The sequence below is a fragment of the Notechis scutatus genome, chromosome Z (genome assembly GCF_049901735.1).
Source record: "Notechis scutatus isolate UNSWTSFEM ecotype Mainland chromosome Z, rNotScu1.2, whole genome shotgun sequence".
NCBI lineage: Eukaryota > Metazoa > Chordata > Lepidosauria > Squamata > Elapidae > Notechis > Notechis scutatus.
Genome location: NC_142025.1, coordinates 100,396,614 through 100,423,745, shown reverse-complemented (window position 1 = coordinate 100,423,745; position 27,132 = coordinate 100,396,614). Strand labels below are relative to the sequence as shown.

Sequence of the window (27,132 nt, the reverse complement as noted above, 5' to 3'; positions counted from 1 at the left end):
CGAACAGTGATTCAGCAAATTTGCATAGACTGAAAAGAGAGGACACAGAACTGAAGTGAAGGATTCCAGGAAGTGGCGAAGAAAGACGAGCGGATATACAGAGGAGGATACGGAAAGAAGAGGATTTGAAAGATTTAAAGAAGGAATTGGGAAAGCAGAGGCAGTGAAACGAGAAGGAAGGAAATGGCAAGAACGGCAAGCTGGAGAGAGTGGAAGGACTGGACAGACATTTGATTGAAGGAGACGGTGAGACCCGTGAGGTGTGAAGAAGAGATAGACAAGACAGACGCTAAACTGTAGGAGATTGAAAGGAGAAAGAGAAAGTTTAAGATGGAGAAGAGAAACAGAAAGTAGCAAAGGAAAGAGAAAGTAGAGCTGAGACGTGAGGAAGGAGGAGATTGGAACACTAGAGACAACAGAATAGAACTGGATTGAAGGATAGTTTCTGATGGTACTGACAGTGAGTGATTAAACTCAAAATGTTGGATTGTTGGTTAAATTTAAATTAAGAAACCTAAGGAGCTTGAAGGAAAAAAACTGGATCTATAGATATTGTTTGACTATGTCCATAAGATGACATATATTTATAGTTATATACCATATATATTGTGTGCTCTACTACAACTTATTATAATCTATAGTGGTTTATCTATACTGAAATATTTATATTTATACTACTTCTATACATATGCATAATTAAGTTCTAATTTATAATCAATAACCGCATTTCCTTCTTTTTTTCCTTCTGTAAGAGAAGGGGCGTTGGTCCTACCTGAATGCTTCTTCTCGGGGAGCTGAAGGGAGAATCCAAGATGGGTAGTCTCTAGTCTCCTAGCTCTGCAGACCGAGTTGAAAAACTGAGAACACACCCCCTGGTAACGGTTCCCAATTCTGAATGACGTAAGCAAATTCAGCTGCTCCTCGTCCTCAAACTGATAGCTTAGCTGATACTGGGGAAAAGGGGGACATTTCCTCCCTACTCTGACCTGGCAGAATACAGGGTGGGACTGGATTCTCCCTTCGGCTCCCCGAGAAGAAGCTGTTAGGAATGTAAGTCACCTAACAGCTATTTGGGTTGGAAATATATAAACTAGGATAGACATTTTAAAACTGTATCTTTAAGAAAATGAAAAAATGCTAATTGGGTGTGGTTTCTCAAACGGCCATAAGATGGAGCCAGAAACCTGGGTTGTCTTAGTCTTAGAAGTCTCAGTGAGTCTGTTTCCTTCTGTTGGCGAGTATTGCCGTTCCTCCTAATTGACTGATATTACTGGATTTGATATAAGTCTGATACTGAACTGTTTTTGACACTGGACTTTGTTATTGGATTATCCCTGGATTGAAAACTGACTGATTTACTTGTGAATGACTTTGGATTGCTTGTTTGGATTTTGCTTAAACTATTTCTGGAAGTAAAACCCTACATTTACTGTACAGTGTTATCTGTGTGCTGTGTGTGTATTATTCAAACACTACTCTCAAATACATCTCCTGTATGCGCTCATTCTCCTAATGGGGAATTACCTCAACACTGGTTATGGGCCCAGGCCATACCAGGCTCAGATAACGGATAACTGTGTGAATACACAGTACTGTATACAGAAAGCTGTTTACTGTTTAATTGTGGGTTACTATCCTGTAAAGATGGCACAAGACACTTCAACAAGTCTATCACTGATAACCCGATTGGATGGAACAAACTATGTTTCCAGGTCTATGAAGTGTAGTCTACTTCTGCATAGAGAAGGTTTATGGAATGCTGTTCAAGATCCACCGGATGTAAATGCTTGGGATACAGCTAATGAGGACGATGCCAAGAAGCTTGCTGACTTTAAACAGAACAACAAACAAGCTCTTTGTATAATTGGACTAACACTGAGTGACCAGCAGCTAGTCCATATTCGTGGAGAAGAGTCTGCTGCTAAGTGTTGGGAGAATTTGAAGAGGATTTACGTTCGTGACAGTGTAGGTGCACACATACATCTTACACGTAAATTGTTTAGAGCACGTCTTCTTAAAGGTGGAGATGTTAGCTCATTTAAACTTCATGAAAAGAACTTTTCAAGAGCTACATGAAAAAGAACTGATATTTTCAGAGCTGCATCAAGTTTACATCATTCTTTCCTCGTTGGATGAAAGTTATGATTATTATGTATCTTCACTGGAAGTCCTGCCCAGAGATGAACTGACATTGACTGACATAACTGGAAGATTGTTAGAAGAAGCAAGAAGACGGCTGGATAGAGACCAACTGAGGAAGGAACAACCACAAGAAGAGGATTTGTGTTCAACTGCCTATACTGTTAGGAAATGTTTTTCTTGGGGGGCTAGGGGACATATAGCTAAATTCTGTAAGAAGGGAAAACAACAGAATACTAGTAAACACCAGAAGGCTAAGAAGAATGTTAGTTTAGCTACATCTAGCAATTCAACTGTAAACCATGATTTGTGGGTTGTTGATAGTGGAGCATCACAATGCATTACTAAAGATAGAAAAAGGTTTGTAAAGATGTCCACGAGTAAGCAACATGTCTCATTGGCAAATGGATGGAAGATTAAAGCATCAGGTGAAGGTACTGCATATTGCTCTTGTATAAACGAACATTTAACTATGTTATATGTACCTAAACTAAAATTTAATTTACTATCAGTAAGGGCTTTCGTTAATCTTGGTTATGTAGTAACTTTTAGGGGAGATAAATGTATAATAGAGAAAGAGAGTAAAAGTGTTACTGCTACTTTAGAGAATGATTTATATGATGACCACTTGAAGATAGTTAACTCAGTTTATAACAATGTTAAGCCACATGATGAATGTATACATTTACTGCATAGACGTCTGGGGCACATTAATTTCAAAATCCTCAAACAAACTGTTGAATTATCAGAGGGAGTAAAATTGAAACCCTGTAGCAAGTATTTAAACTGTAATGCTTGTAGCCAAGAGAAAAGTAAGGTTACTCCTGCAAACAGACTTAATGGGTTTAAGACCAAAGAACCTTTAGAGGTTGTGTTTGCTGACATAATTGGTCCTAAGAAACCCAGTTTGGGAGGTGCCTGCTATATTTTGAGTATTAATGGACCATTACGATACGGTTTCTGTTATCTTATGAAAAACAAAACAGAAACATTCCAACATTTCTTTAACTGACTAAGGTTTGCTGAGAGAAAAATGAAAAGTAAAGTAATTACTTTAGTTATTGATAACGGGACTGAATTTGTTAACAAAAGATTCCAAACAATGTTGAAATTGGCTGGTGTTGAGCATAAACATTCTGCACCTTATAGACCACAACATAACTGGTTTGTAGAACGAAGAGGGCAAACATTACAAGCCATGGCTCGCACTATGTTATCTGATTCAGGTTTACCTGAAACACTGTGGGGTGAGGCCATAATGTGTAGCAATCATGTTTTAAACAATGTAGCTAATACAATAACTCGTTGGCATGGCAGAAAATTCACTCGTTGGCATGGCAGAAAACCAAATTTAAGTTACCTACACACATTTGGAGCTCCAGAATGGGTGCATATTCCCTCACAAGCAAGACTGAAAGGGCAACATAGAGCCAAGAAGTTATTTTTTGTTGGTTATGAGGCCAACCATAGACCGTTTAGATTCTGGGATCAAGACACAGCTCATGTTTATTGTAGTGCTAATGCAAAATTTCTTGAGCACGTTCGGTGGGATAAACTGGAACAGGAATCCAGCAATGATACTGACACGCAAATAGTCCCTAAAGATAAAATCAGTAAACCACGAATAGCCATTAAAGAGGAAGCACAGGAGAAAGTAAGTGAACAGGCACAGGAAGAAGTAGAAGAACAGGAGCAGGTGGCACAGGAAAGTCCACCAGTTCGCCCTGTATTACCAAGATGTTCAACCCGAATAACACGACCACCTGATAGATATCAGGCTAGTGTTGTATGCCAAGTGAATATAGTTCCAACTAATTATAGTGAACTAAAACTGTATCCTGCTAAGGATCAGGCAGCTTGACAGAAAGCAATGGATAAGGAACTGGAATCATTAAAAAAACTGGAGGTATACGAAAATGTTAAGTTACCACCAGGTAAATATGCCATAGGATGTAAATGTATATATAAACTTAAGACAGGTGTAGATGGAACTGTTACCCATAAAGCCAGGTTAGTAGCACAAGGGTTCAATCAGACAGCAAAAGACTACGATGAGGTGTTTGCACCTAGTCTGAAGGCTACTACATTAAGGGCAGCATTAGTGTGGGCAGCTAAAGAGAAATTATATTGTAAATCATTTGGATGTAGAGATGGCATATCTGCATGCACCGTTGAAACACACTATATATTTAAAGAAACTTTTAGGTATTAAAACTGATAATACAACTGATTGCTGGAGATTGAAAAAGAGTCTTTATGGTTTGAAGCAATCAGGATATGAGTGGAACCAATGTATAGTTAAAGAATTAACTAAGATAGGGTTTGTAGCTGGCATGGCTGATCCATGTTTGTTCAAAAGAGAAAGTAATGGTGTAATTTCATTATTGCTATTATTTACTGATGACATAGCATTAATCACCAAAACTGAACAAGAAGCTACTGAGATAATTTCACTATTGGAAAAGAAATTTAAGATAAAACAGTTAGGAGAAATCAAACAATATCTTGGTTTAAAGATAGATAGAACTAGGGGAGGATACAAGATCTCACAAGCAGATAAAATTAACCAATTACTAAAAAGTTTTAAAATGGAACTTTGTAAGCCGGCTAAGATACCAATGAGCCAGGAGTTTAGTAATAGTGATGTTCAAAGTCCTATTTTTGATAAGAACATTTATCAGTCTTTGATTGGTAGTTTATCTTATCTCAGTAATTGGTCAAGGCCAGATATTGCATACAGTTAATCCATTAGCTAGATTTAACGCTGAGCCGACTGAAAGTCACTGGCAAGCTGCTAAATGTGTGTTAAGATATCTGAAACAAACAATGCATTATGCATTGTATTTGGAGCCTAAAGATGAACTGAGTTTAACTGCTGATGCAAGTTTTGCTACAGACATAAATACACGAAAATCTACATCAGGTACTGTAGTATTATTGGGAAAGGCATTGATTGGATGGAGGTCTATCTAAGGATGGAGAAACATCTAAGTTTGTCAACAATGGAGGCTGAATTCTCATGTTTGTCTTTACTATGTACATATTTAGTTTTGTATAAGCAATTACTAATTAACATGGGAATTGATGTAACAGATTCTATTGTTGTTTATGAAGATAACTAATCAGCAATACAGATGGCTTCAAATATTGCTGTTAAGAACGAAACACACAGATTTAAGATATTTCAATGTGAGACAATGTGTGCAAAGTAAGATGATCAAGCTGGAATACTGTATGTCAGAAAATCATATAGCAGATCATTTTACAAAAGCCCAAGGCTCTATAAAGCATAAGGAGTACTGTGAGGATTATGGACTTAGAATGTAAGGTTGTATATGTTGTCCTACCCAAAAGGGGAGAATGTTACAAATTTAAGTCACCTAACAGCTATTTGGGTTGGAAATATATAAACCAGGATAGACATTTTAAAACTGTATCTTTAAGAAAATGAAAAAATGCTAATTGGGTGTGGTTTCTCAAATGGCCATAAGATGGAGCCAGAAACCTGGACTGTCTTAGTCTTAGTCTCAGAAAAAGTCTCAGTGAGTCTCTGTTTTCTTCTGTTGGAGAGTATTGCCATTCCTCCTAATTGACCGATTACTGGATTTGATGTAAGTCCGATACTGAACTGTTTTTGACACTGGACTTTGTTATTGGATTATCCCTGGATTGAAAACTGACTGATTTACTTGTGAATGACTTTGGATTGCTTCTTTGGACTTTGCTTAAACCGTTTCTGGAAGTAAAACCCTACATTTACTGTACAGTGTTATCTGTGTGCTGTGTGTGTATTATTCAAACACTACTCTCAAATACATCTCCCTGTATGCGCTCATTCTCCTAACGGGAAATTACCTGAACAGAAGCGTTCAAGTAGGACCAATGCCCCTTCTCCACTGAGCCAAAGGCAGAATCCAGAATGGGACATACCAAAGCTGGCTGATGGCTGTCCTATGGGTGGGATCTGGATTGGTCGGAGGTCCCCACCTCTACATGAACACCATGCAGGACTTGTCTTCCAAAGGACGCCTCTACTGAGTCAAAGGAGTCAATTTTGTAATGTCTTATGAATGGGGTCCCCGATGACCAGGTCATAGCTCTACAAATGTCCAGAATTGATGCCTGCGTTGCCCAGGCTGTGGTGGTTGCTGCACTTCTGGTTGAGTGCGCAGTGATTCTCCTGGGTACAGGAAGGCTCTGTAACTCATAGGCCTTTGCAATGCAGGCTCTGAGCCAGCGACCCACTGTGGAAGGTGTCACCCTGTGACCCAAAGTTGACGGCTGAAAGGAAACAAACAGGGCTTCCGTCCTCCTAAGAGAAGTTCTTTTAATATAAATACAGAGGGCCCTCCTAACGTCCAAGGTGTGCCATTTTCTCTCCAGTTCATGGGTAGGCTCTGGACAGAAGTTAGGCAAAATCAACTCCTGTGAACAATGGAATAAGGAGTTCACCTTGGGCAGAAAGGTAGGGTCCAACCACAGAACCAGCCTGTCTGCATGGAATATGCACAGATCCTTCCTGATGGATAAGGCCGCCAACTCCAAGATACGCTTGGCCGAGGTAATAGCCACCAAGAATGACACCTTGCACATGAGTAGGCGAAGGCTGACTTTATGCAAGGGTTCAAATGTGGGAGAAGTCAGTGCCTGCAGGACCTTAGGCAAATCCCAGGTGGGGTAGTGGTGGACCACTGGTGGCTTCGAATTTGTGGCTCCCCTAAGAAGGCTTTCACCCTAGGGTGTTGGACCAGAGTAGTAGAGCCCTTGCCTGAAATCACCGAGGCCAAGGCAACCACCTGTCTCTTCAAGGGGGAAGAGACCTCTATCCAACCCGTCCTGCAGGAACTCTAACACATTTGCAACAGAAACAACAGTGGGTTCCAATTGGTGACTAGCGCACCAACCGCAGAAAATCTTCCACGTTGCGTTATATATCCTGGTCATGGAAGGTCTTCTGGCCACCTGGATGGTCTGAATGACCCTTGTGGAAAACTTCTCTCGTTTCAGGATCCCCCGCTCAAGTGCCAGACGGTCAACCGAAACCAGGCTGGATCTGGGTGCTCGATCGGTCCCTGGCTGAGGGAGATCTTGTGCAGGGGAATTCTCCAGGGTCTGACGACTGAGAGGCCCACCAGGTTGGCGAACCAAGGGCGCCTGGGCCAGTAAGGGACTACCAACAGAGGTTTCGCTCTCTCTATCAGTACTTTCCCGATTGCCCCCAGAATTAGGGGAAGGGGGGGGAAGGCATACAATAGTCCCTGGGCTCACCTGCACTGGAGAGCGTTGACCCCTTCTGCTCCCCATGCAGGGAATCGAGCAAAGAACCTCGGGAGCTACGTGTTCTCTGGTGATGCAGAGATCCAGAATCGGGCGGCTGAAACGTTCCATCATCTCCTGGAACAGACTGGGATGCAGTCGCCATTCCGATTGGTCGACCCTGGCCCTGCTCAACCAGTCTGCCTGCACGTTGGACACTCCCGAGATATGTTCTGCTTGTAGGGACAACAGGTGTCTCTCCGCCCAACTGCACAATTGAGTCACCTCCTGCATTAGAGCTCTGGAGCGAGTGCCCCCCTTATGTGGGCCTTGGTGGCCACTTTGTCTGTGAGGAGAAGAACATGTCTCCCCACTACCTCCTGCCTTAGATCCTTGAGCGCTACGCGGGCAGCCCTGAGCTCTACCCAATTTATGTTGTGGGCGAGCTCCTCTTGTGACCACCTCACCTGGTTGACCTGGACTTCCAAGTGGGCCCCCCAACCATACAGACTGGTGTCGGTGGTGATGGTAATCCTCTGGGGCTCCCTGTAGAAGCATCCCTGGTCCATGGCTTGGGACTGCCACCAATGGAGAAAACGAAGAACTGGCAAAGGCACACGAACCCTCCTTGGTGAGTCAACCCTGCACGCCCTCTAGTAAGGGAGCAGGAACCACTGTAGGGTTCGGGAATGGAAGCAGGCCAATGGGACAATCCCGATGCAAGATATCATTTTGCTGAGAAGTTGAGACAGCAAGATGATAGGCGCCTCTCTGGAAGACAGGATCAGCGACGTGACTTCCCTGATACTGTTTTGACATTCCTGTGAGAGAAAAACCTGGCCGGCTAAGGTGTCTATGATAGCCCCCAAATGCAAGAGCCAAGTCGGTGGTACTAGGTGGCATTTGTCCAGGTTTATCAAGAACCCATGCTCTCGAAGAATCCTGATTGTCAACATCAGATCCTCCGCCTGGGGTCGGGAAGAGGATGCTATCAGGATGTCATCAAATAGCATTGGATCCTTATGGGTAAGACTATGAGGTGTGCCACTACAGCTGCCAGGAGCTTGGTAAAAGTCCGTGGGGCTGACGACAGGCCAAACCCTATATTGAAAATGGCGGCCACCATAGCAAAACCTCAGGAACTGACAGTGGTTGGGATGTATGGGCACATGGAGGTAGACCTCCGTCAAGTCTATCAAGGCCAAAAATTCTCCCTCCTGCAGTCCCTCTAGAATGGAGTGGAGGGAGTGCATCTTGAACCTTTGGTAGATTATATGTCTGTTGAGCCCTTTCAGGTTGAGGATTGCTTGCTACCCACCTGAGGCCTTCAGAATCACAAACAACATTGAATAGAAACCCTGTCTCTCCTGGTCTTCCGGAACCAGCTGGATGGCCCAAATGTCCAGCAGATGGTGGATCGCCGATTCCATGAGATCCCTCTTTGAGGGGTCCCTGGAGACGGGGCAGCACACAAAGGCTCTTGGGGGTGAGAGAAGAGAAACTCCAGAGAGAGACCTGACCGTAAGGTTGACAGGATCCAAGTGTCCATCGTGGTCTGTTTCCACCTCTGCCAGAACCGTCTCAGATGGCCCCCTATGGGAGATGAGGCTCGGGCATCACTTGTTGCGCCTAAAGGTTCTGTTGGAACTCCTAAAGGACCTTCTGCCCTCTTGCCTCTGACGCCCTCTGGTGGCAAAGGCCTGTCTATCGGCCTGAGATGAGGATCTCTGGAAGAAGGCCCTACTTTGACGGGGAAAGCCTGCCCCAGCTTCCCCCTATTTAAAGTAGGGCTTCCTGTAGTAGGTTGGAGACCTGTAATCAAAGCGCCTCAAGGAACTTTAGCTTGTCCCTGGTTTCCATAAAAAAGGGATCTAGGGCCTCCCTAAAATGCCCCTCTCCCTTAAAGGGAGCAGATGCCAGCTTCCACTTGGTTCTGACGTCCATCTGCCAATTTCTTAGCCAGAGGAGCCTATGTGCTGTTATGGAAGAGGCCATGGCTCTAGAAGAAAATTTGGCTGACGTGAGAGTGGCATCAGCAGTCAATTGAGCTGCAGCTATAATTTTAATCAGGTCCTGATGCGCCCTGAGATCTTCAGGTGGGATCCTGCACTGTAGCTGCCTCAGCCACTGCAAAGAGGCCCAAATAAAAGAAGATGCGGTCGTTGATGCCCTGATGGCCCAGGCGGTGGCTTGATGAGCTCTCCAGAGCGCCATCTCCTCCTTCCGGTCCTCCGCCTTTAAAATGTCCTCCGCATCAAGTGAGATGACAGAAGAGGAAGCTAGGGCTACCCTACTGGGCCATCTATCTTTTGGCATTTCCATAATGTCCAAAAGGTCCTTGTCCACATTAATTAAGGTAGACTCAGACCCACTGGGGCAGTGTACACCCCAGGAGATTTCCACTGCTTTTTGATCAGGTTCAGAAACATCTGGGGCACAGGTACAGCATCCACCACAGATGCTTTCTCAGTGAACAGGTAATTCTCCTGATCCTGACCTCCGTGGGAAGGTCCTGAGTGATCGTGTCCTTTTTAAGATGAGCCGTGCTCTTAGCCTTAACCAGCAGAGTCTTGAAGAGAGCAGGCTGGAAAATGCCCTTAGCTGGAGGGGGAGCTGCTACCTCCGACTCCTCATCTGAAAACCTTCTGGAAGGAGGTCCCTCTCGGAGCCATAAAATTGGCTGCTTTCTGAAGGGGAGGCCGAGCTCTCTGTGAAGTGGATCGGCTGTTCTGCAGAAACCTGCCCTGCCCCTGAAGGACACCTCTCTGTCCAAGTCAAAATAAGACAGCTGTGCAGCTGTTTGACCTCTGCCTGCAATTCCTGTCTTATTGTTTGGGAGATCCAGGCTCTCATGAAGGATGGCATTTCTTGCATCTGCATGGGTCTCCTCAGGCCATAAGCCAGCTGCTGTAGGTGTAAAGGTGGCTGCAGGCACAGAGTCTGGCTCCGCTGGAGACTTTCCTTGCAGGTGCCGCAATCAAGATCCCCCTGAGGCAGCTCAGAAAACTTGTGAGAGGTCTCTGCCCTGATTTGGAGGCTTTCCCTGCAAATCCTGAGTACTTTGAGCCACCAGGAGACCAGGCAGTCATATGCACCCTATCTGCCAGTTGGTCTGGCTGGCTGTCATCTTGTGGAGGCAGAGGAGAGGTGGCCCTGTTTTCAGCCAGCCATCCTGGAATCTCTCACTGCCTCTGTAAAACTGTTTGTCTATGGCTATTTTTTGTCTATGCCTGGCCTGCCTATCCTCAGCCCTAGAGGGTCTTTTAGGCTAGAGCCCTGGCTCTAATCCTAGCTCCTGTCTCCAGTCCACCAGACTTGGGCTTAGGTGATCCCTTACAGCATTTCTTCTCTACCCTGCTGAGGAACTGACAACTTCTTGATCAGCTCCCCTGGCAGCCATCTTGAGCCCGCCAAATATAACTGTCACTTGACGGGGGAAAGGAAAAAAGAAGAAAATTATTTAGCCTAATGTTGTCTGCTACAGCCACAGTAGCTGTCCACCACTTCAGGAGGCTAGTGCAACCCAAAGTGATGAGCTCAGCCCAGCTCCGCAATTCAAAGCTGAGTCAGAGAAAAAAAGGTGAAAAAAACAGCTGACTCTTGAATTGCAGCAAGCCCTGACAGGTCCAGAGGCTTGCGACCAGCGCAGCTGCCATGGTGCTCTGGGGATAGGGGGTCAGGATTTAATCCCGATGGCCAGAACACTCCCCAAAGGAAAAATGCTGGAGACAAACTGCAAGATTGTCCCCAAACGAAAGAAATGGCTGTAGGGATACAGTGAACTGGAAAGGTTTAAATATTTAAAATAAGGAAAGCCCGATAAATAGGGGTAGGTTCTAAAGTAGAAACAAGTAGGAAGGGAAAAGGGAAAAAAAGAGATCAATCTAAGTAAAACTTTAAAATAGAACATTAAGTGGATACTAGTGTGGGCAAAAGTAAATTGAAGTTTCAAAAACATGTCAAGTACCATAATATCAACCTTAAGAACGAAAAAGAAGACAACATCCAGCCCAGTATTGACAGTCCCATCCCCTGCTGGCCAGAAGATGATTGAGGAAATGTTGGGGGGCCGAAAAGCAAAGTACAATTTCTAACATGCAAACAATACATAGTTGCTGGCAATCCAAGAAACCGTGATGAAGATGCAGGAGCAGCAGATGAAGATGCAGGAGAACATATCAAGGAACCATATGGAAATGAAGGGGAACATCAACAAGTTAGTATTGTGCAGTCGAATACAACAAACTCATAGAGTAGAATGAACAAAATAGTGTGGAAATTACACTGGGAGAAAATGGAAAACTGGGAGTGTTACAGAGACATGGTGCCATTTAATAAGTAATTTGGGAGGAACGCCTAAACATCTCAAATGGATCCAAGTGTTTTATCTGAGGTTCCAGAACATCATGATAACAAAGAAGATCTGAGCACTATAATGGCAGAACCATACAAAATTAGTTTTACAGAAAGTTTGGCAGAGATCCTGTTAGAAATTACGAAGCCTATAGAATTCAAACCAGCTAGTGTGGGAGATAGTAAAGACTTCCATGAGAAGTCCATGTTAGTTTTGCTAGGAAGAAGGTAACGGATATAATACATATAGATAAACGAGGGACAACCATTAATATATAGAGATACTTTTAAAACAGATCCCAAAGAAAGTATGACAAGTACAGAAGAGATTATAAATTTCTGGCAACTCAATTGATTAAAAGAAATGTAGCTTTTCAATGGCTTATCCCGAAGGGATGTTAGTAACATGGCAGAAGGTTTGAAAAGCAGATAATTTGGATAAGCACAGGACCTGTCGACCAAATAGTAGGAATGGAAGTAGTAGTAATGTAGCAGGGATGAGCTGGAGACAGGGAGCCAAGAGACCAACGACAGGAATTAGGAAACTAGGAGAAGCAGGAACAAGAAGAAGGAAGTAAAGAGGAAAAATGAGCAAGGAAGAAATGAGACTAAGATCACACCCACAAAGAGACACGAGAATTAATAGAAGGCAGGTATCAACTCGTAGGTAGGATGATGGAAGAGGAAATCAGGCTAATATCATTAAACATTAATGGACTCAACTCACCTATTAAAAGAAACAAATATTAACAAGATTGGCTAAACAAAAAGTAGAAATAATATGTCTGCAAGAAGTGCACATTTAAGAACAGTTTCGGAAATGCTTAGAATACCCCAAACTAGGAAGGTTATTTACAGCTCTGGCAGATCAGAAACAGAGAGGGATAGCTGTATATATCAAAGAAGGAATAAAGGCAGTAGAAAAATATGTAGACCCCAATGAAGAGTGTTGATACTTAAATTAGAGATATGTCAGAAGCAAAGGCTATTAGTTGTAATTTATGACCTGAATGAAAATCAAAGTCAATTTTATAGTAATTTACATGATAAAATTTTAGAAATTGGACAAGGAAATATATGTATAGTGGGGGATTTTAATGTGGTGGTAGACATAAGAAAAAATTATATTAGTAGTATAAAAAATAAAAAGGAAAGGAAAATCCTGCAAATATCCTTCTTTGAGATGATACAGAAATTGAACCTGGTGGACAAATGGAGACTAAATTTGGGGGAAAAAGAATATACTTTCTATTCCAATCCACGTAAGTCGTGGTCGCGATTAGATATTGCGTGGATGAACATAGAACTGGGAAATGAATTAGAGTCAGTAGAGATTATGACAAATGTATGGGCAGACCACAATCCATTAAAAATAATTTGGAAGGGAAGGAAAAAATTGAGAAGATGGATATTAAACCCCCAGATCATAAAAGATAAAGAATTTGCATCAAAAATTAAAACAGAAATGGAGTTATTTTTTAAGGAGAATACTGTTCAACAAACATCAATACAGACATTATGGGACACAGCAAAAGCGTATTTGAGGGGAATAACAATAGCCTGTATGGCTAAAAGAAATAAAGAAAGGTGGGGAAAACAAAAAAAGGCTAACAAAAAAGGTTAACTGAACAATTTCAAATATTGAAGGGAGTAAAGCAAGGAAGTCCGCTATCACCATTGTTGTTTATCCTGACTTTGGAAGCGTTACTTGGACAGATTAGAGGGGAACAAAAAATAAAAGGTCTCAAAATATAAAAAGAGGAATATAAAGTCCAAACTTTTGCGGATGATTTGGTATTTTTGCTTGAGGAACCGTTAGAATCGGGAAATATAAGATTTTGAAAAAGTGGCAGGTCTTAAAATAAATAAAAATAAGACAAAGATCATAACAAAAAAATCTTACTAATAAACAGAACAAAGAATTGGAAGAAAAATTGGAAATGCACATTGTTTAAAAAGTTAAACGTTTAGGAAGTATATTTATTTAAAAAAGATAATTATACAAAATTGTAAACAAAAATTAAGACAGATTTGGATAATAGGAAGAATTTACAACTCTTGCTTATAGGACAAATTGCCATAATAAAAATGAACATATTGCCAAAAATTTTGTTTTTGTTCCAAGTGACACCAATAAAGTTAGGATAGATATTTTTTCAAGAGTTAAACAAATTAATATCAAAGTTTATTTGGCTGGGAAAAATACAGTGAATAAAGTTAAAATTGTTACAGGATAGCAGAAAGAGAGGGGTTTTTTGCTCTGTCAGATTGGGAACTATATTATACAGCAGATCCCATGTAATTATTACTAACCTTAGAAAAATAACCTATTAGGTGGCATCCTGTGTTATCAGCTTCTGTCATGACATAGAAAAGAAATGGTTCAACATCATAATACAAAGTCTTATGGTCCAAGAATAGTTTTGCCAGGAGGCACAAGTTTTGGCAATATATCTGAAAAAAATCAGAAAGAGAATTAAGATATTAATACAAGATTGATTAGGAGCAGGTCATCTACCCTCCCAGTACTTATCACAAGATAGTGCATAGAAACTGAACAAAAAAATCTATATATAGCTAATAGGCAGAGCTTTCTTAGTATTCAGATAACAGATAATCAGAGTTGGAAGGGACCTCTAGTCCAACCCCCTGCTCAAGCAGGCGACCCTAAACCATTTCTGACAGATGGCAGTCCAATCTCTTCTTGAAAGCCTCAAGTGATGGCACTCCCACAACTTCCGAGGGCAAGCTGTTCCATTGGTTGATTGTTCTCACTGTCAGAAAGTTTCTCCTTATTTCCAGGTTAAACCTCTCCTTGTTCAATTTCCACCCATTATTCCTTGTCTGGCCTTCGGGTGCTCTATTCCAAAAAAGATTGTTGCAGACCAAACAATGGTGAGCCAAAATCTCCCCCCTTTAGCTTTGAAGCAATAAACAAAAACATGAATCCATATCTGCAATGAATTGGTACAATCCAGGACTGCCATCACCTTATCTACATATCTAATTCTGCTTCAAACCTTTATAAGCAGTAGCATGGAGTGACTATGGAAATTCTCAGTCATCCATGTCATGGTTTTCCCAAAAGTGCTTTTTCAAGGGGCAACTGTATTTTGTTTTTCTTTGAAGATGTTTCACTTCTCATCCAAGAAGCTTCTTCAGCTCTGAATGGATGGTAGGGAATGGAAGAATTTATATTTCTTGCAGACAACTGACTGATCATTTGGAGGAGGGGTCAAAGAGGACATTTATGTCAAAATTGAACAGCCCTCTCTCAACAGAGGGAGAGGGATATGACATCATCTATCTCCAGTCTACAACACAGTCCTTTCAACAGTTCCAAGAAGGCTCCACACACCCATCTGCACTACTCAAATGACCTGATGACAGATAAGCCTCCAGGTGGCCTTAATAACCCTCAAAAAGAATGAAAATGGTATATCTGCAAGGAATATAATTCAATTCCCCACCATCCAGTCAGAGCTGAAGAAGCTTCTTGGATGACAAGCGAAATGTCTTTGAAGAAAAACAACAGAATTCAGTTGCCTCTTTAAAAAGCACCTTTGGGACTAGCATGAAGTGAGATGTTTCAGGATGATAAGCAACATTCATGAAAAATTTCTAGCAAAACCACCTACAAATGGATTACAAAATGCACAAGCTCTCTTCCTTCCCAAAATCCACTCCATTAACAGTTACCTTGTTCTTTTTCCCATCTACTTCAAATACTGAGATTGAACCTTTGCGATAAATTTCATCCCCTGGAGGATGCTTCCAGACACATTTTGCCTATGGACAGTGATAAACAATCATTACTGTCATAATTAGTTTTCAAATATACCACTGAACAGGAAAAATAATTGCTTTGGATTCAGAAGCAATGAGGCCTACTCTATTCAGAAAACAAAATGAACATGGTATTTGATATAGGCTACTGGCTAACGAGCTCTGATTAAGAATAGGTAAACTATTTAAAAGTATTTCATCATATGACATCAGTTAAAAGGATGCATAGTTACAACTACGTAAATGATAGTACATTACATGTAATAAGACAAAATAAATATAAAAGGTATATTTACCGTATTTGCCGGCGTATAAGACGACTTTTTTGCCCTGAAAAACATGCCTCCAAGTGGGGGGTCGTCTTATACGGCGAGTATATAACAAAGGTCGTCTTATACGCCGGCAAATCGTTGTTCACTCGGTGCAAGAGCGACGGGGCGGAGCTCCGCAACTTGCGAAGCCCCTTCAGGCCCAGCCGGAGTCTCTCTTCCTCCTCCTCCCCACCCACCCACCCACCCACTCCGCTCGTGCGGCGGACAGGCAGGCTCCAGGCTTTGCCCCCATCCTCACCTCCTTCCATCCCCTCCACCCCCCACCCAGTGGCAGAAACTTCGCCGCACGTGGGGACGAGTGGAGGGGTGGGGCTGCTTGACGCAGCTCAAAGCTGAGAAAGCGCCATCCTTGCTTTTGTGCTTCGGGAAGAGTTCGTGTTTTTGTTTTTTTGTTTTCTCCCAGGAATGGGATGCTGCTCGTGTGATTTTCTTTGGGAATTTTTCTCTTCCCGGTTTCAGCCTTTGCTCGAATCCTCCCCCACCCCGATTCACTTCTGGAAAGGATGCTTGTGTAACTCTTTTCCTAAGCGTTGCTGGGGTGGAGGGGGGGCAGTGTCTAGCGTGAGCGAGAGGCTCTTTTCCTTTCTCCCTGAGCGCAAAACCGTCTGCCTTCTTCTCTCTTGGACGGACCGAGCAAGGCTAATAAGATAATAATAAGATAATAAGATAAGATCCTAAGCGTTGTGGAAACAGATCTGGATCTCATTGGAGAAAGGTAGCAAATGAATGAACTGGACTTTTGGCAAGTCTCGGGGTAGGAACTCGACGCTTTCTGGAAAGTTAGTGAGCAGGAAAATAGACATCCTTTCTGCTTTCTCCCAGCGTGGGTATTTCATTATCCCTCCCTGTAAGAAGTAACAACCACAAAGCCAAGGGAAAAAACGATGCGCAGGAAAAAGCCACAGTAGGAAGCAAAGATTTCTCCCCCCACCCTCTCTCTCTGAAATAATTAATGTCGCAATCAGTGTGGTGCACCCTTGGAGACAAATTGGTTGGGGAGGTGGAAAGATATTAAGAAACAACTCGACTGTTTTTAGGTCCAGTTTTATTTTTATTTATTTATTTTCCCTGAAAAAGCAGATCGCAAAGAAAGGGAGAGGAATTGAGTGCCAGCCTGAGAAAGGCGAAGCTGCCTCTCTAAAGCATTTTGGTGGCTTTGTAAGTTTGGGGGAAAGGGGCAGGGTGTCAATCAAGAATTATATCCAGAATACCCCAAGTGTTACAACTTACCGTATTTGCCGGCGTATGACTTTTTGCCCTGAAAAACATGCCTCCAAGTGGGGGTCGTCTTATACGGCGAGTATATAACAAACTCTATATTTTGAGTGGAAATGTTGGGGGCTCGTCTTATACGCCCAGTCGTCTTATACGCCGGCAAATACGGTACATTAAATATCTCTAATACCGATAGTAAATTCAAATCTTTCACTAGATAACAATCCAGCCTTTTTCAGGTTCTGTTCATTCTACTGAAGGCTTTTAATTTATATTACATGGATCTTTTGAACGAAAGTGTTTCCTCCCTTCCTTTCAATCAGATAAAACAGGTCTGTTAAAGTTTTTCCACCACAATAAAACTCATTTTAATATGAGTAGAACATTCTAACAATGTTCATATATACATTTACAGGCAGAGAAAACTCACTTTGTTCAACAAGAAATAACTTATATGAATTACTATGCTTGGCTCAGAATGGGCAGAATTTGAAAAAGAAAATTATAGAGATCTCTAATAATTGGATTCTAATAATTAATCTTGAAAGATCAAGTTAGAGAGATTGTCATGGAGAAAATCTATGTGTCGACACCAACTTCATTGCACATAATCAATGACTGCATCTGAATTTAAGATGATCGTAATCGAATAGTGCATCTAAGCTTGTATAACTCAACAAGTGATTTGGCCTCCCTCCCCTTTGTCATCAACATTGCAGGTTCTATCCCAGCTATGACTGACAGCCAAAGGTAACCCATACTGGAAGTTGAATGTGAAGCTGTTTGAAAGGAGAAAGGTGTTCTTCTCTAAAGCAGTAACGTAGTCAAAATTAAGCACTGGAAAAAAGAAGTCGAAGACCCAAACTAGATTTTCTGCTGCTGGAGATGATTATTCAAGATGAGGTCATGGCAGCAGAACTGATTTCTCTGTAGCATTTCCCATCATTTCTCAGAAAATTCACAAACTGCATCTTTTACGAGATTACATTTCCAAAGCAATAAAAGGCAATAGCATATCCCTTATCATATGCAAAATTATGTTTACACAAAGAAAATATAGATTTAGAAGAAATATATAACAAAACATGATTAAATAACACCTTCCTGAAATTAGAGCATATCACCAGAGCAAAATATAGCTGTAAATGCAAGAGGTTAAAGCTACCAGGTTTGAACTGCAAAAATCAGGCTCCTGTCATCAAAGTTGCTGTTGTTTGTTTCAAGTTTAAAAATAATTTAATGTACATTAATATACATATTTGCATTACACATTAGTACAAATAAAACAATATAAAAAGTATTAATGATTTTTTAAAATGTATTATTTTTAATATTGTTTTAATCTGGGCTGTCCATGTGCTTTTTTATTTTAACTGTTTTTTAGATTTTTTAAATTTTATTTTGTATACTGTCCAGACTGTTTTGGAGATTGGCTGACTGCCTATAACAAATTTGAATAAAGAAATTATTTTCCATTGTACACCTCGAAGTTAAAAACTTACCATGTGTCTACGAAGTATTGTCTGACTCTTCATATACTTGAGGCAGAATTCACACATATAGAGTCGCCCAAGCCGGGCATACTCCTCTGGGTAGGGAGAATGGTACCAGGTGTCCAGTTCATAGCGGCCAAAAGCAATAGTTTTGATCATGTTACTACCTTCAGTGATTTGGCCCTGAAGTCGCAGCTTTTCCTATTCACAGAAATAATGACTCATTTATTGAAGAGAAAAATGGAGAAAATGATTTAAGCCATTATAAAAAATCTTATAATTATTGCTAGAAAAAAATTTTTTTTTTGCTGTTCACATTGAATCAAACCTCAGAAAAACCGTAGTAAGATACTTTATAAGTCAATAAAAATGATAAAATGTCAAGCAGCAGAAAATCAAGGCTGACTGGCAAAAATGTTATTTAGATAGGCCAAACATTTATTATAGCCATCAAGTGAGAAACATTCATTTCTATATGAAGTGATTCATTGATTCACTCATCTGCTCTTAATGGGTTTTTTTCTGCATTGAAATTAGCTATAACCCTATAAATTAAATGATTATATTTTTTTAAATAGCCAAAGAGATAAGTAATGAAATACCCTGAGAGCAAATATTAAGTTATTTAATTACATTCAATGTAATAAAATTGAAATACATTCTAAATTATTTAGATCCTGTACTTATCTACTTTTGGTGTGTACCCCCAATATATACTAGGCCAAGACCAATCTTTACTCTTCAAAACATTGTGAGTTCAGCTATGAAGTGTGCAATCAACCTTTTATCTTTGCTTCCTCCCATCAGCTTGGTTTGGTTCTATCCATTTATACATATTTGCATACATTGCAGTGAATCAAGTACAACTGGCTTATTACTTCACAGCTGGGACATGAAATGGAATGAGCTCAGCTCTACTTACTAGATCTTCAGAAGCTCTTGCTTGCGCTCTTCGGAATAGTTCTAGGTCATACTCACTGGTCAGATTCTCTAAAAGGGGCTCTCTTGTGTTACCATAGGTTTGTCTGTGCTCCTGAAGTAACAGAAGAAATATCTTATAAAAACCCAAAGAAAAAAATGACTCCTGTGTTTAGGGAAGCAATTCCTGATAACCACCTCCTATTTGTTTCAGGGGTGAGCATGGATGGATAAAGAGTTGAAGAAAAAGTCTAAAAATTTATTTCCAGTGGTATCACTATATTCCCGATTACTTTTAGAGAACTGAAAGGCTTTTATGAAAAACATTTAATGTTGAAGAGAAAATTCAGCTGCTTGGATAATGGGAAAAAATACAAAGAATGTTGACATGGTTAGTGGGGAAAAAAGACTATTACAACCCCACTCACTCCTTTTCCTGTGTTATAGAAAGACGTGCTGTAATCGCAAAGCTCATAACACAGTTCAATGTTCACTAGATCACTATTATCCATATCAGCTACTGTTATCCATCTCAGAGCTTGTTTCAAACAAAGTAATTCTTCTTTGCAAATCCATGGCATGAAAAGTATTGATTCAGATGCCATTTGTTTTAACTTTCATTTTTCTGATTTAATATACACTGGTTACGCACAGTAAAACCACATTTAGAGAGACCAAATACAAAGGATGTCTTGACACTTGGCTTATTCTCTAAGGAAAATAAATGAGGTTTCTATACCATGCATTTTTCCTTTTGCTCCTTAGTTAAGCTTGCATTCCTCTTCTTTCTCATCTCTGCAACCTTCTCCTTATATCTCAATTGTCTTTCAGTTGGTGCCTTGTAGGGAGTAGGAAATAAAATATTTGATTGGGAGACAGACAAACACAGACAGATGACTATCTGGCTTTGCCAATATTCCACGGGTTGTCGAGTATTTCATGAATTTGTTTTCTGTATCCCCCCCCTCTAGTTTAGAATCAGACAGCTTTTTATAATGCATAACTGCATCAAACATGAGATGAAAAGATTATTCAAATCAGCATAGCTGTTGTATGTGCAATGTGGTAATTCTTCAGTAATAAACATACCCAAAATTTTCCTCCTTTCCCTTTTTGAGCAAAAAACATAAAACAATGTGTACATAAGTGAACAAAATAGATTTATGAGCTATGGTAGTGCAGTGGCTAGAGTGCAGTACCGCAGACTACTTCTGTTGACTGCCAGCTGCTGGCAATTTGGCAGTTCGAATCTCACTAGGCTCAAGGTTGACTTAGTCTTTCTTCCGAGGTGGGTAAAATGAGGATTCAGACTGTTGGGGGCAATATGCTGACTCTTTAAACCGCTTAGAGAGCGCTGTAAAAGCATTGTGAAGCAGTATATAAGTCTAAGTGCTATTGCTATTTTAAAAAAAACAGAATAATTTGAATAAGTCCCCAGTGAAGTTCTTTAAGCCAGCACAGACTTGAACAATACATACAAAATTAGTAGAAATTACCTGATGCCTGGTAGCATGTCTATTGTTGTCATCCTGTCGATGAGAAAGCATCCGGTCTTCCACTTGTTTGTCTCGGCTTTGAGCTCTCACCTTGAAATCCAGAGAAATATTACATATAAATCTCCTTCCTACATCATGTAATTTAAAGGAATAATATGAATCTGCCACAGTATGGATTTTGAACTTAAAAATTGCTGAAACTGTTTTCATGGAACCACCAAGCCTCAAGCCATGGTTAAAATAACTCATATCTTGCTACAATGTAAAAAACAGACTATCTTCCAGAAGCTGCAATGTGCAAAGATGTGTTAAAGCATATGAATTTTTGCTCGGTTCCTGTTACAATTATTGCTTTCCACCTGCTTTTCTTCATTACACACATCCTGAGAATAAGTTACCTTGCATTCATCAGCTGAAAGATTATGATATAGAGGACATCCAGATATAGAAAAGTGTCGCTCATGTTTTCCGGTCAGGTGTCCTGTTGAAAGCCAAAGAAGTATAGTTTATGGCTTACCAAAAGAATATATAAGTTTGGACAACAGAAAATTCTAATAATTAAAACTCAGATCAGAAATTATTCCACTGTACCTAATGAATTGCAGCCAGGGGTGGGACATTTCATGTTAAAATTATAGCTTTCATGGAAACGTCGTCTTTTGGGACGATGAGATAAATCACTCCCTGAATCTTTCATGGACATATCCTTGGCAATACTTTCATCGTGTGACATGTTGGGACTAGAGATATCAATATCAGATTCTGAAGAAGGAGCATTCCCAGTTGGAGTGCGGGGTGGAGACTCATCATGGTCAGCTGCATTTTTTGTGTCTGTTGAGAAGGGAGAAAATTAGGACAATGTTGCCAAATTAGAAAACGTACAAAGAATAAATGCTTCCTGGGTCATTTCTGTATGTTAGCACTACACAAAAAATGGAACAGTGTCAGAGAAATATTGTTTCCTTCCTAGTCAATGACTGAGAATAATCTGGAGACAAACAAGAAAATCAGTCAACCAAAATTGTGATAATCAAGACTAGCTTAAAACACTGGTGTTTGTTTTTTTTTTGTCACTATCCCTTTCACACATGTGAGATCAGGCAATACCTAGGATGTTAAATAGTCTTAGCAAAGATATTGTTTTTTAATCTAGTATGTTACTATAGAAGCATTCTACAAAGGAAGTTGAGCAAATACTAGTCTAAGAATCAATTCTCCATCTTCCCATATGACAACATTTATTAGGGGCATCCTCCACAACGATTCGCATATACAAACCTCTATCAGAAAAATCAACCACTTGCTCTGTTTCGGAACCAGATGAACGTGTTTGTCGCAGAGGATATTTCTTTGGAGTTACAGGAGTAGGCTGCTGTTGACTGCGGGTTATTCTTCGAGTGGAATAAACAGGGTCTTCTACTGCAAATGATGGTGGATTGCGAACTGGGCTGGAATCTATGAAGGATTGAAAGGGATTGTTAAAAAAGAAATGTAGCATCTCACTTTAGGAAACATCACAGCAGAGCCTACATTACGTGTCAACCATGTTCATTGTGGTTCTTATCTAGTAGACAAAAATGGCTATTTCATTTAGAAACTATAAAATGGGCAAGTTTTATACATTCTTCAACTAATGATATCTACTTCCTTGCATTACTGCATGTATAAATTAAATTTAAGGGAAAGTGTAAATCACAAACAGTTCATAATATAAATCTTCAGCTCGTAATGGTATTGGAATACAGGAACCTGGAATAGAGAGTATAAACAAAATAGTTCTTTATTGTGCTATATTAGTTTGCCTAAATACTTACCTAAATCTATATCCTTCCTACATAAACATATACACACATGTGTACACACACACATATGTGTGTGTCAATTGTTTTAATAACCTGGATTTTCCTTTCCTGAAATGCTGATAACCAACATTAGGTTTAAATAATGATCAAAGATGGTGCTAAAGATGGTATGATTCAGAGAATATTCTATTATATACTAGGTTTTTTTGGATTTTCCTAAGGAACAGAGTTTGAAACAATTCATATATACATTGCCACAGGATAAGTGAGAGCAAAACTAGAAGATGGTTCACCATAATCTCACCTTTATGTTCATGAAGAATAAGTGGAGATTCATTGACATATGATACAACTTACATTTAGACAAAGCTTAGGAGAAAACATCTAATCATGGCAAGCATCCTTTCTTCCAAAGCAAAAATTTAAGACCCAAGATGAAGAATTTTAAAAGATCTAGATATACCTTGAGAACTCTGGCTGAGCCTAGCAGAAGATCGTGTCACACGGGCAGACTGGCGTAATGTACCATCACTTTCTGAACTGTCTGTATGCTCTGGATCTGTAGAGAAATCCGAGTCTTCTGTTCCATCTGAACTGCTTCCTGCATTTCTCTGAAAAGCCAACATTTAGTTTTTAATTGGGAACCACCCAGATTTGGTTGAAAGTTGAATAGCCATATACATGTTTTAAATAAGTAAATAAAGAGCACATAAGACAAATACTTTAATGCAGATATGTTCCTCAATTTTATTGGGGGGATAGTTCTGATTATCCCCCCCAATAAAATTCCTGCAGTGTTCTCGGCACGGTTTTTTATAAATTGCCACTGGCTCCTTTCTAGGGTTGAGAGAGAGAGAGAGGCTGGTTCAAGGTCACTCAGTTGATGTGGTGCCTAAAGTGGGATCAGAATTCCCAGTCTCCTGGTTTGGAGTCTTAAATACTATACCAAATGGGGACTTCTTCAAAAATTAGTACGCACTGTTAAATTTAAAATATTGCTCATGTTCCTAAGAGACTTTAGTTCTGACTAAAACCTAGGTGAATTTCAAAATTCTCTCTTTGTATCCAATATCCATTTAATTATGAGAGACTATAATGATATATCATAAAGTCAATTTGCCATAGATATCACATATGAAATTTAGTTCCTCCTAATTTAGATTGGCAGGTCATATAAGCCATTTCTTACATTAAGGGAAAAATCAATATACTTTTTTTTTAACTAACAAGCTCATGATTTTAAAAAAATCACCCAGGTTCTTACAATGAAATCACAGTAAAAACATCGAATTAATGGGAAAACGGCAACTATCAAAACTAGTGGCCCCAAACCTTTATTTATTTTACTATTTGATAGACTTTTTAATCCTGCCTTGATTATAAATAACTCAGGGCAGAGAACATACCTAAAATTGCTTCCTCCTCTCGTATTTTCTCCACAACAACATTAGTTTATTATAAGTTCTGAGACAGGTGCCTAGTATCATATAATGTATTAAAAAAAACCTAAATGAAAATAACGCAAGTCAAGGTTCTATATAATCATTGAAAACACCAATCACAAACACCTTAGTCTAGCTATTCCCATCACTGACATCCTGACCCCAATGTCTGGGGGAAGACAGATCTTCTTGGATTTTCAGAAGACTAATAGAGTTGAGGCCGTCCAAATCTTGTGGTGCTAGAGGTATATGTGAAGCTGTTCTACTTGTTAGGCACCATGACAGAAAAGGCATGCTTCCTGAGATTCATCAGGAAGATACTCTGAAGGTACCAGGAGTATGCCCATTCTGTCACATCTGGTGGGATACACAAAAACCAGACAGACCTGCAGATAAGCTGATCCACACCATCAAGAGCTTTAGAGATATCAACCAGCACCCTGAATTGTACTTAAAAATCTCTGGGAGACAATGGATCACACATAGCAGGAAAGCTACATGGGTGTACCATGATGTACCCCAAACTGCATGTGCCACTACATTCTAAACAAGTTGTAGCATATCCCAATGTATTTCAAAGGCAGCCCCATTTAAGAGTATATTGTTATATTCAACTTTTCCAAATGCCCAGGCCTAATCGTTTTCTTTTGCAGTACAAAACATTCACTGCTATAAGCATTTTATTGACCAGAGTGACAATCAGCAACAGCACTTTTCTGTATTCACAAACTGTCTTAGTTTAATCATAGCATACTAAACAAAAAACAAACAAACAGCTATGTAATATATCATACTATGCCTTACTTCATGGCTTACAACCCAGTGACTGAGTTCCTACAATACATAAAGACAAAACAACATACATTTTCAGTGCACTGTGTTAATTTAACAGTTAAGTACATCAGTAAATTTATACAGTGCATTTATTCCAATACCTGAATGTAATGACAAGAAAACATGCTGAATATTTGTATCTATTGCTAAATTTTGAAAGTATCAAAATATATCAGAGGGAAGGAAAGGTTACACCTATGGCAGGTGTAATCCTACGACCTATGTTTTTTAAACTTCCATATATCTTCTACATCAGCCTTTTGAAAGATTTTTATAAGGAATTATCATCTCCCAAATCTAGTTTTGACATAATTACCAAATACACAATTCAAGTAAGTTACAGATAGTACATTACTTTTCACTCATTTGGTATTACATGATCACTATAAGGGTAGAAGACTCTAGAATATATCTATTGTTATAACTCTAAATATAGAGCTATAATTATGAATTACTTCTTCACGGACCTGGCAAAGCTAGCGATATTTTTACAAAAGTTTCAGCCACAATAACTTTGCTAGCCTTAAATTACGGTATCATAACGTTCGTTCTTGTAGGAACAACTGCCAAAATAACCCCCCTATTTTATTTGCCTGCTCTTCAATAGAAAATAATAGAAATAAATTTGTTACGAAACCTGGTTTTAAAGCTCATTAAAAATGTTTGGCATGTTAAAAATGCAATTCCATTATAAACAGATTTAACTTACAGGCAGACTCAACTGAATTCTAACAAATACGGAAATATAATTGCAATGGTCCAAAAAACAACCCGTTGCCTGTTTAATCCTGTCTACCATACTTCGATTCATTTCTACCATATTCCCTCGCCTGCAATCGTTACCAGTGTGAGGGGTTGGACTTTTGTATCACTCTCTTCCCCAATGAGAAATTGAGAAACTGTGGAGGGGTGGGATTTCAGGGACGCCAATTCAGAACCCCAGCCAATCAATACCGCCCTCAACATCCATTCCTAAAGCACGCCAGCCAAGAATGGATACAGGAGAGCGGGAAGGGGGGGAAAGCGCGCCAGTAGAAAGTGATAAGGAGATCAACCAATGATGAATCAGTCTCGAGCCAATTAGGAATGAAAGGAGGTGGGCTACAACAGTCATCGAACGGGTGGAGGGAAACAAATAACCGTTGAGGGGAGAGTTTGCGCTTGACTGATGGCGAAGGTAGCCATTGAAGATGCGGCGGGAGGCAGGACTAGCCAATCGTATCGCGAGATGAAACGGGCTTGAAGGCCTACGTTTTTAACTAGTTTTGGAGCCCGAAGGTCTTAAGCAGATAAAAAGGAAAAAGAGGAAAAGGTGGCCGGTTCGATCCGCACTTGCTCACCTTTCTGCGCGACATCCTCAATGGAGGCAGCGGGGGCGGAGGCAGCGATGGTGGCTGCGCCCCGGCCACCGCGTTGGCTACGGATGAATCCGTGGTGACTGGCGTGTCTCCGGTTCTCCAGCGCTAGTCGCGCCGTCTTATTTTCCCTTTGCTGTAAGATGTTGCCGTTCAGACGACTCCCTTCACTCTTCCGCCGGGACACACGACGGGGATACACCCCCCCCTCGTCTTGCCTGTCACGTGATGCAGGAACTCACCTCACGCCAATGGCCTTCCGCCATCTTAGAATCGGGTCGAGCGTCTCTAGCCGGTGAAGTGTATTGGACATGTTCAATGTGGGCTACAGCCCTATCTCCGAATAGGGAAGGCAGCCATTTTTTGGTTGGGCAACTGATTGTCCGCAATTGGAATCGCTGGTACAGTGTGGGTACTGCCGTAAGGTGTTTCTCTTCGACGTCTTAATTCACCATCTTTGTTTTGGAACTTGGCGGGCTTTTGTAATCAAAGAAGCGTTCTGTCAGAGATCGTGAAAGAGTGTCGCAGTCTACTGGTTTATACCGAAAGACTGCGTTATTTTCTTCTAATAGGAAAAATTGTTCCGTTAGGGAAAAAATAATTATTTATAAACCAAAGTTGCCTGTTCACAGTACTGTAGGTCAGATCAATGAAGAACAACTTTTTTAAAAAAAACAAATTTTAATCAGTTTTTCACATTAAAAACAAAAA

The 27,132-nt window shown here is 40.3% G+C and overlaps 1 protein-coding gene across 3 annotated transcripts in view; it reads right to left on the bottom strand.

Annotated features, from left to right (window-relative positions):
- The window catches only part of KAT7 (lysine acetyltransferase 7), a 37,210-nt gene extending 10,402 nt beyond the window's left edge, over nucleotides 1–26,808 (bottom strand). The window contains exons 1-11 of one of the 3 annotated variants that reach the window (XM_026669692.2): nucleotides 26,407–26,808; nucleotides 23,254–23,401; nucleotides 22,267–22,443; nucleotides 21,580–21,819; nucleotides 21,387–21,469; nucleotides 20,989–21,078; nucleotides 20,232–20,330; nucleotides 19,497–19,607; nucleotides 18,584–18,775; nucleotides 15,448–15,537; nucleotides 14,062–14,202 (exon numbers count right to left, since the gene is read on the bottom strand). In XM_026669692.2, coding sequence (XP_026525477.1) covers nucleotides 14,062–14,202; nucleotides 15,448–15,537; nucleotides 18,584–18,775; nucleotides 19,497–19,607; nucleotides 20,232–20,330; nucleotides 20,989–21,078; nucleotides 21,387–21,469; nucleotides 21,580–21,819; nucleotides 22,267–22,443; nucleotides 23,254–23,401; nucleotides 26,407–26,421 — 1,386 coding nt within the window. In that variant the 5' untranslated portion in view covers nucleotides 26,422–26,808. The remainder of the gene's footprint in view (nucleotides 1–14,061; nucleotides 14,203–15,447; nucleotides 15,538–18,583; nucleotides 18,776–19,496; nucleotides 19,608–20,231; nucleotides 20,331–20,988; nucleotides 21,079–21,386; nucleotides 21,470–21,579; nucleotides 21,820–22,266; nucleotides 22,444–23,253; nucleotides 23,402–26,406) is intronic. The other 2 variants (XM_026669693.2, XM_087946733.1) reach the window with 2 other exon arrangements.
- Nucleotides 26,809–27,132: the final 324 nt, after the last annotated feature.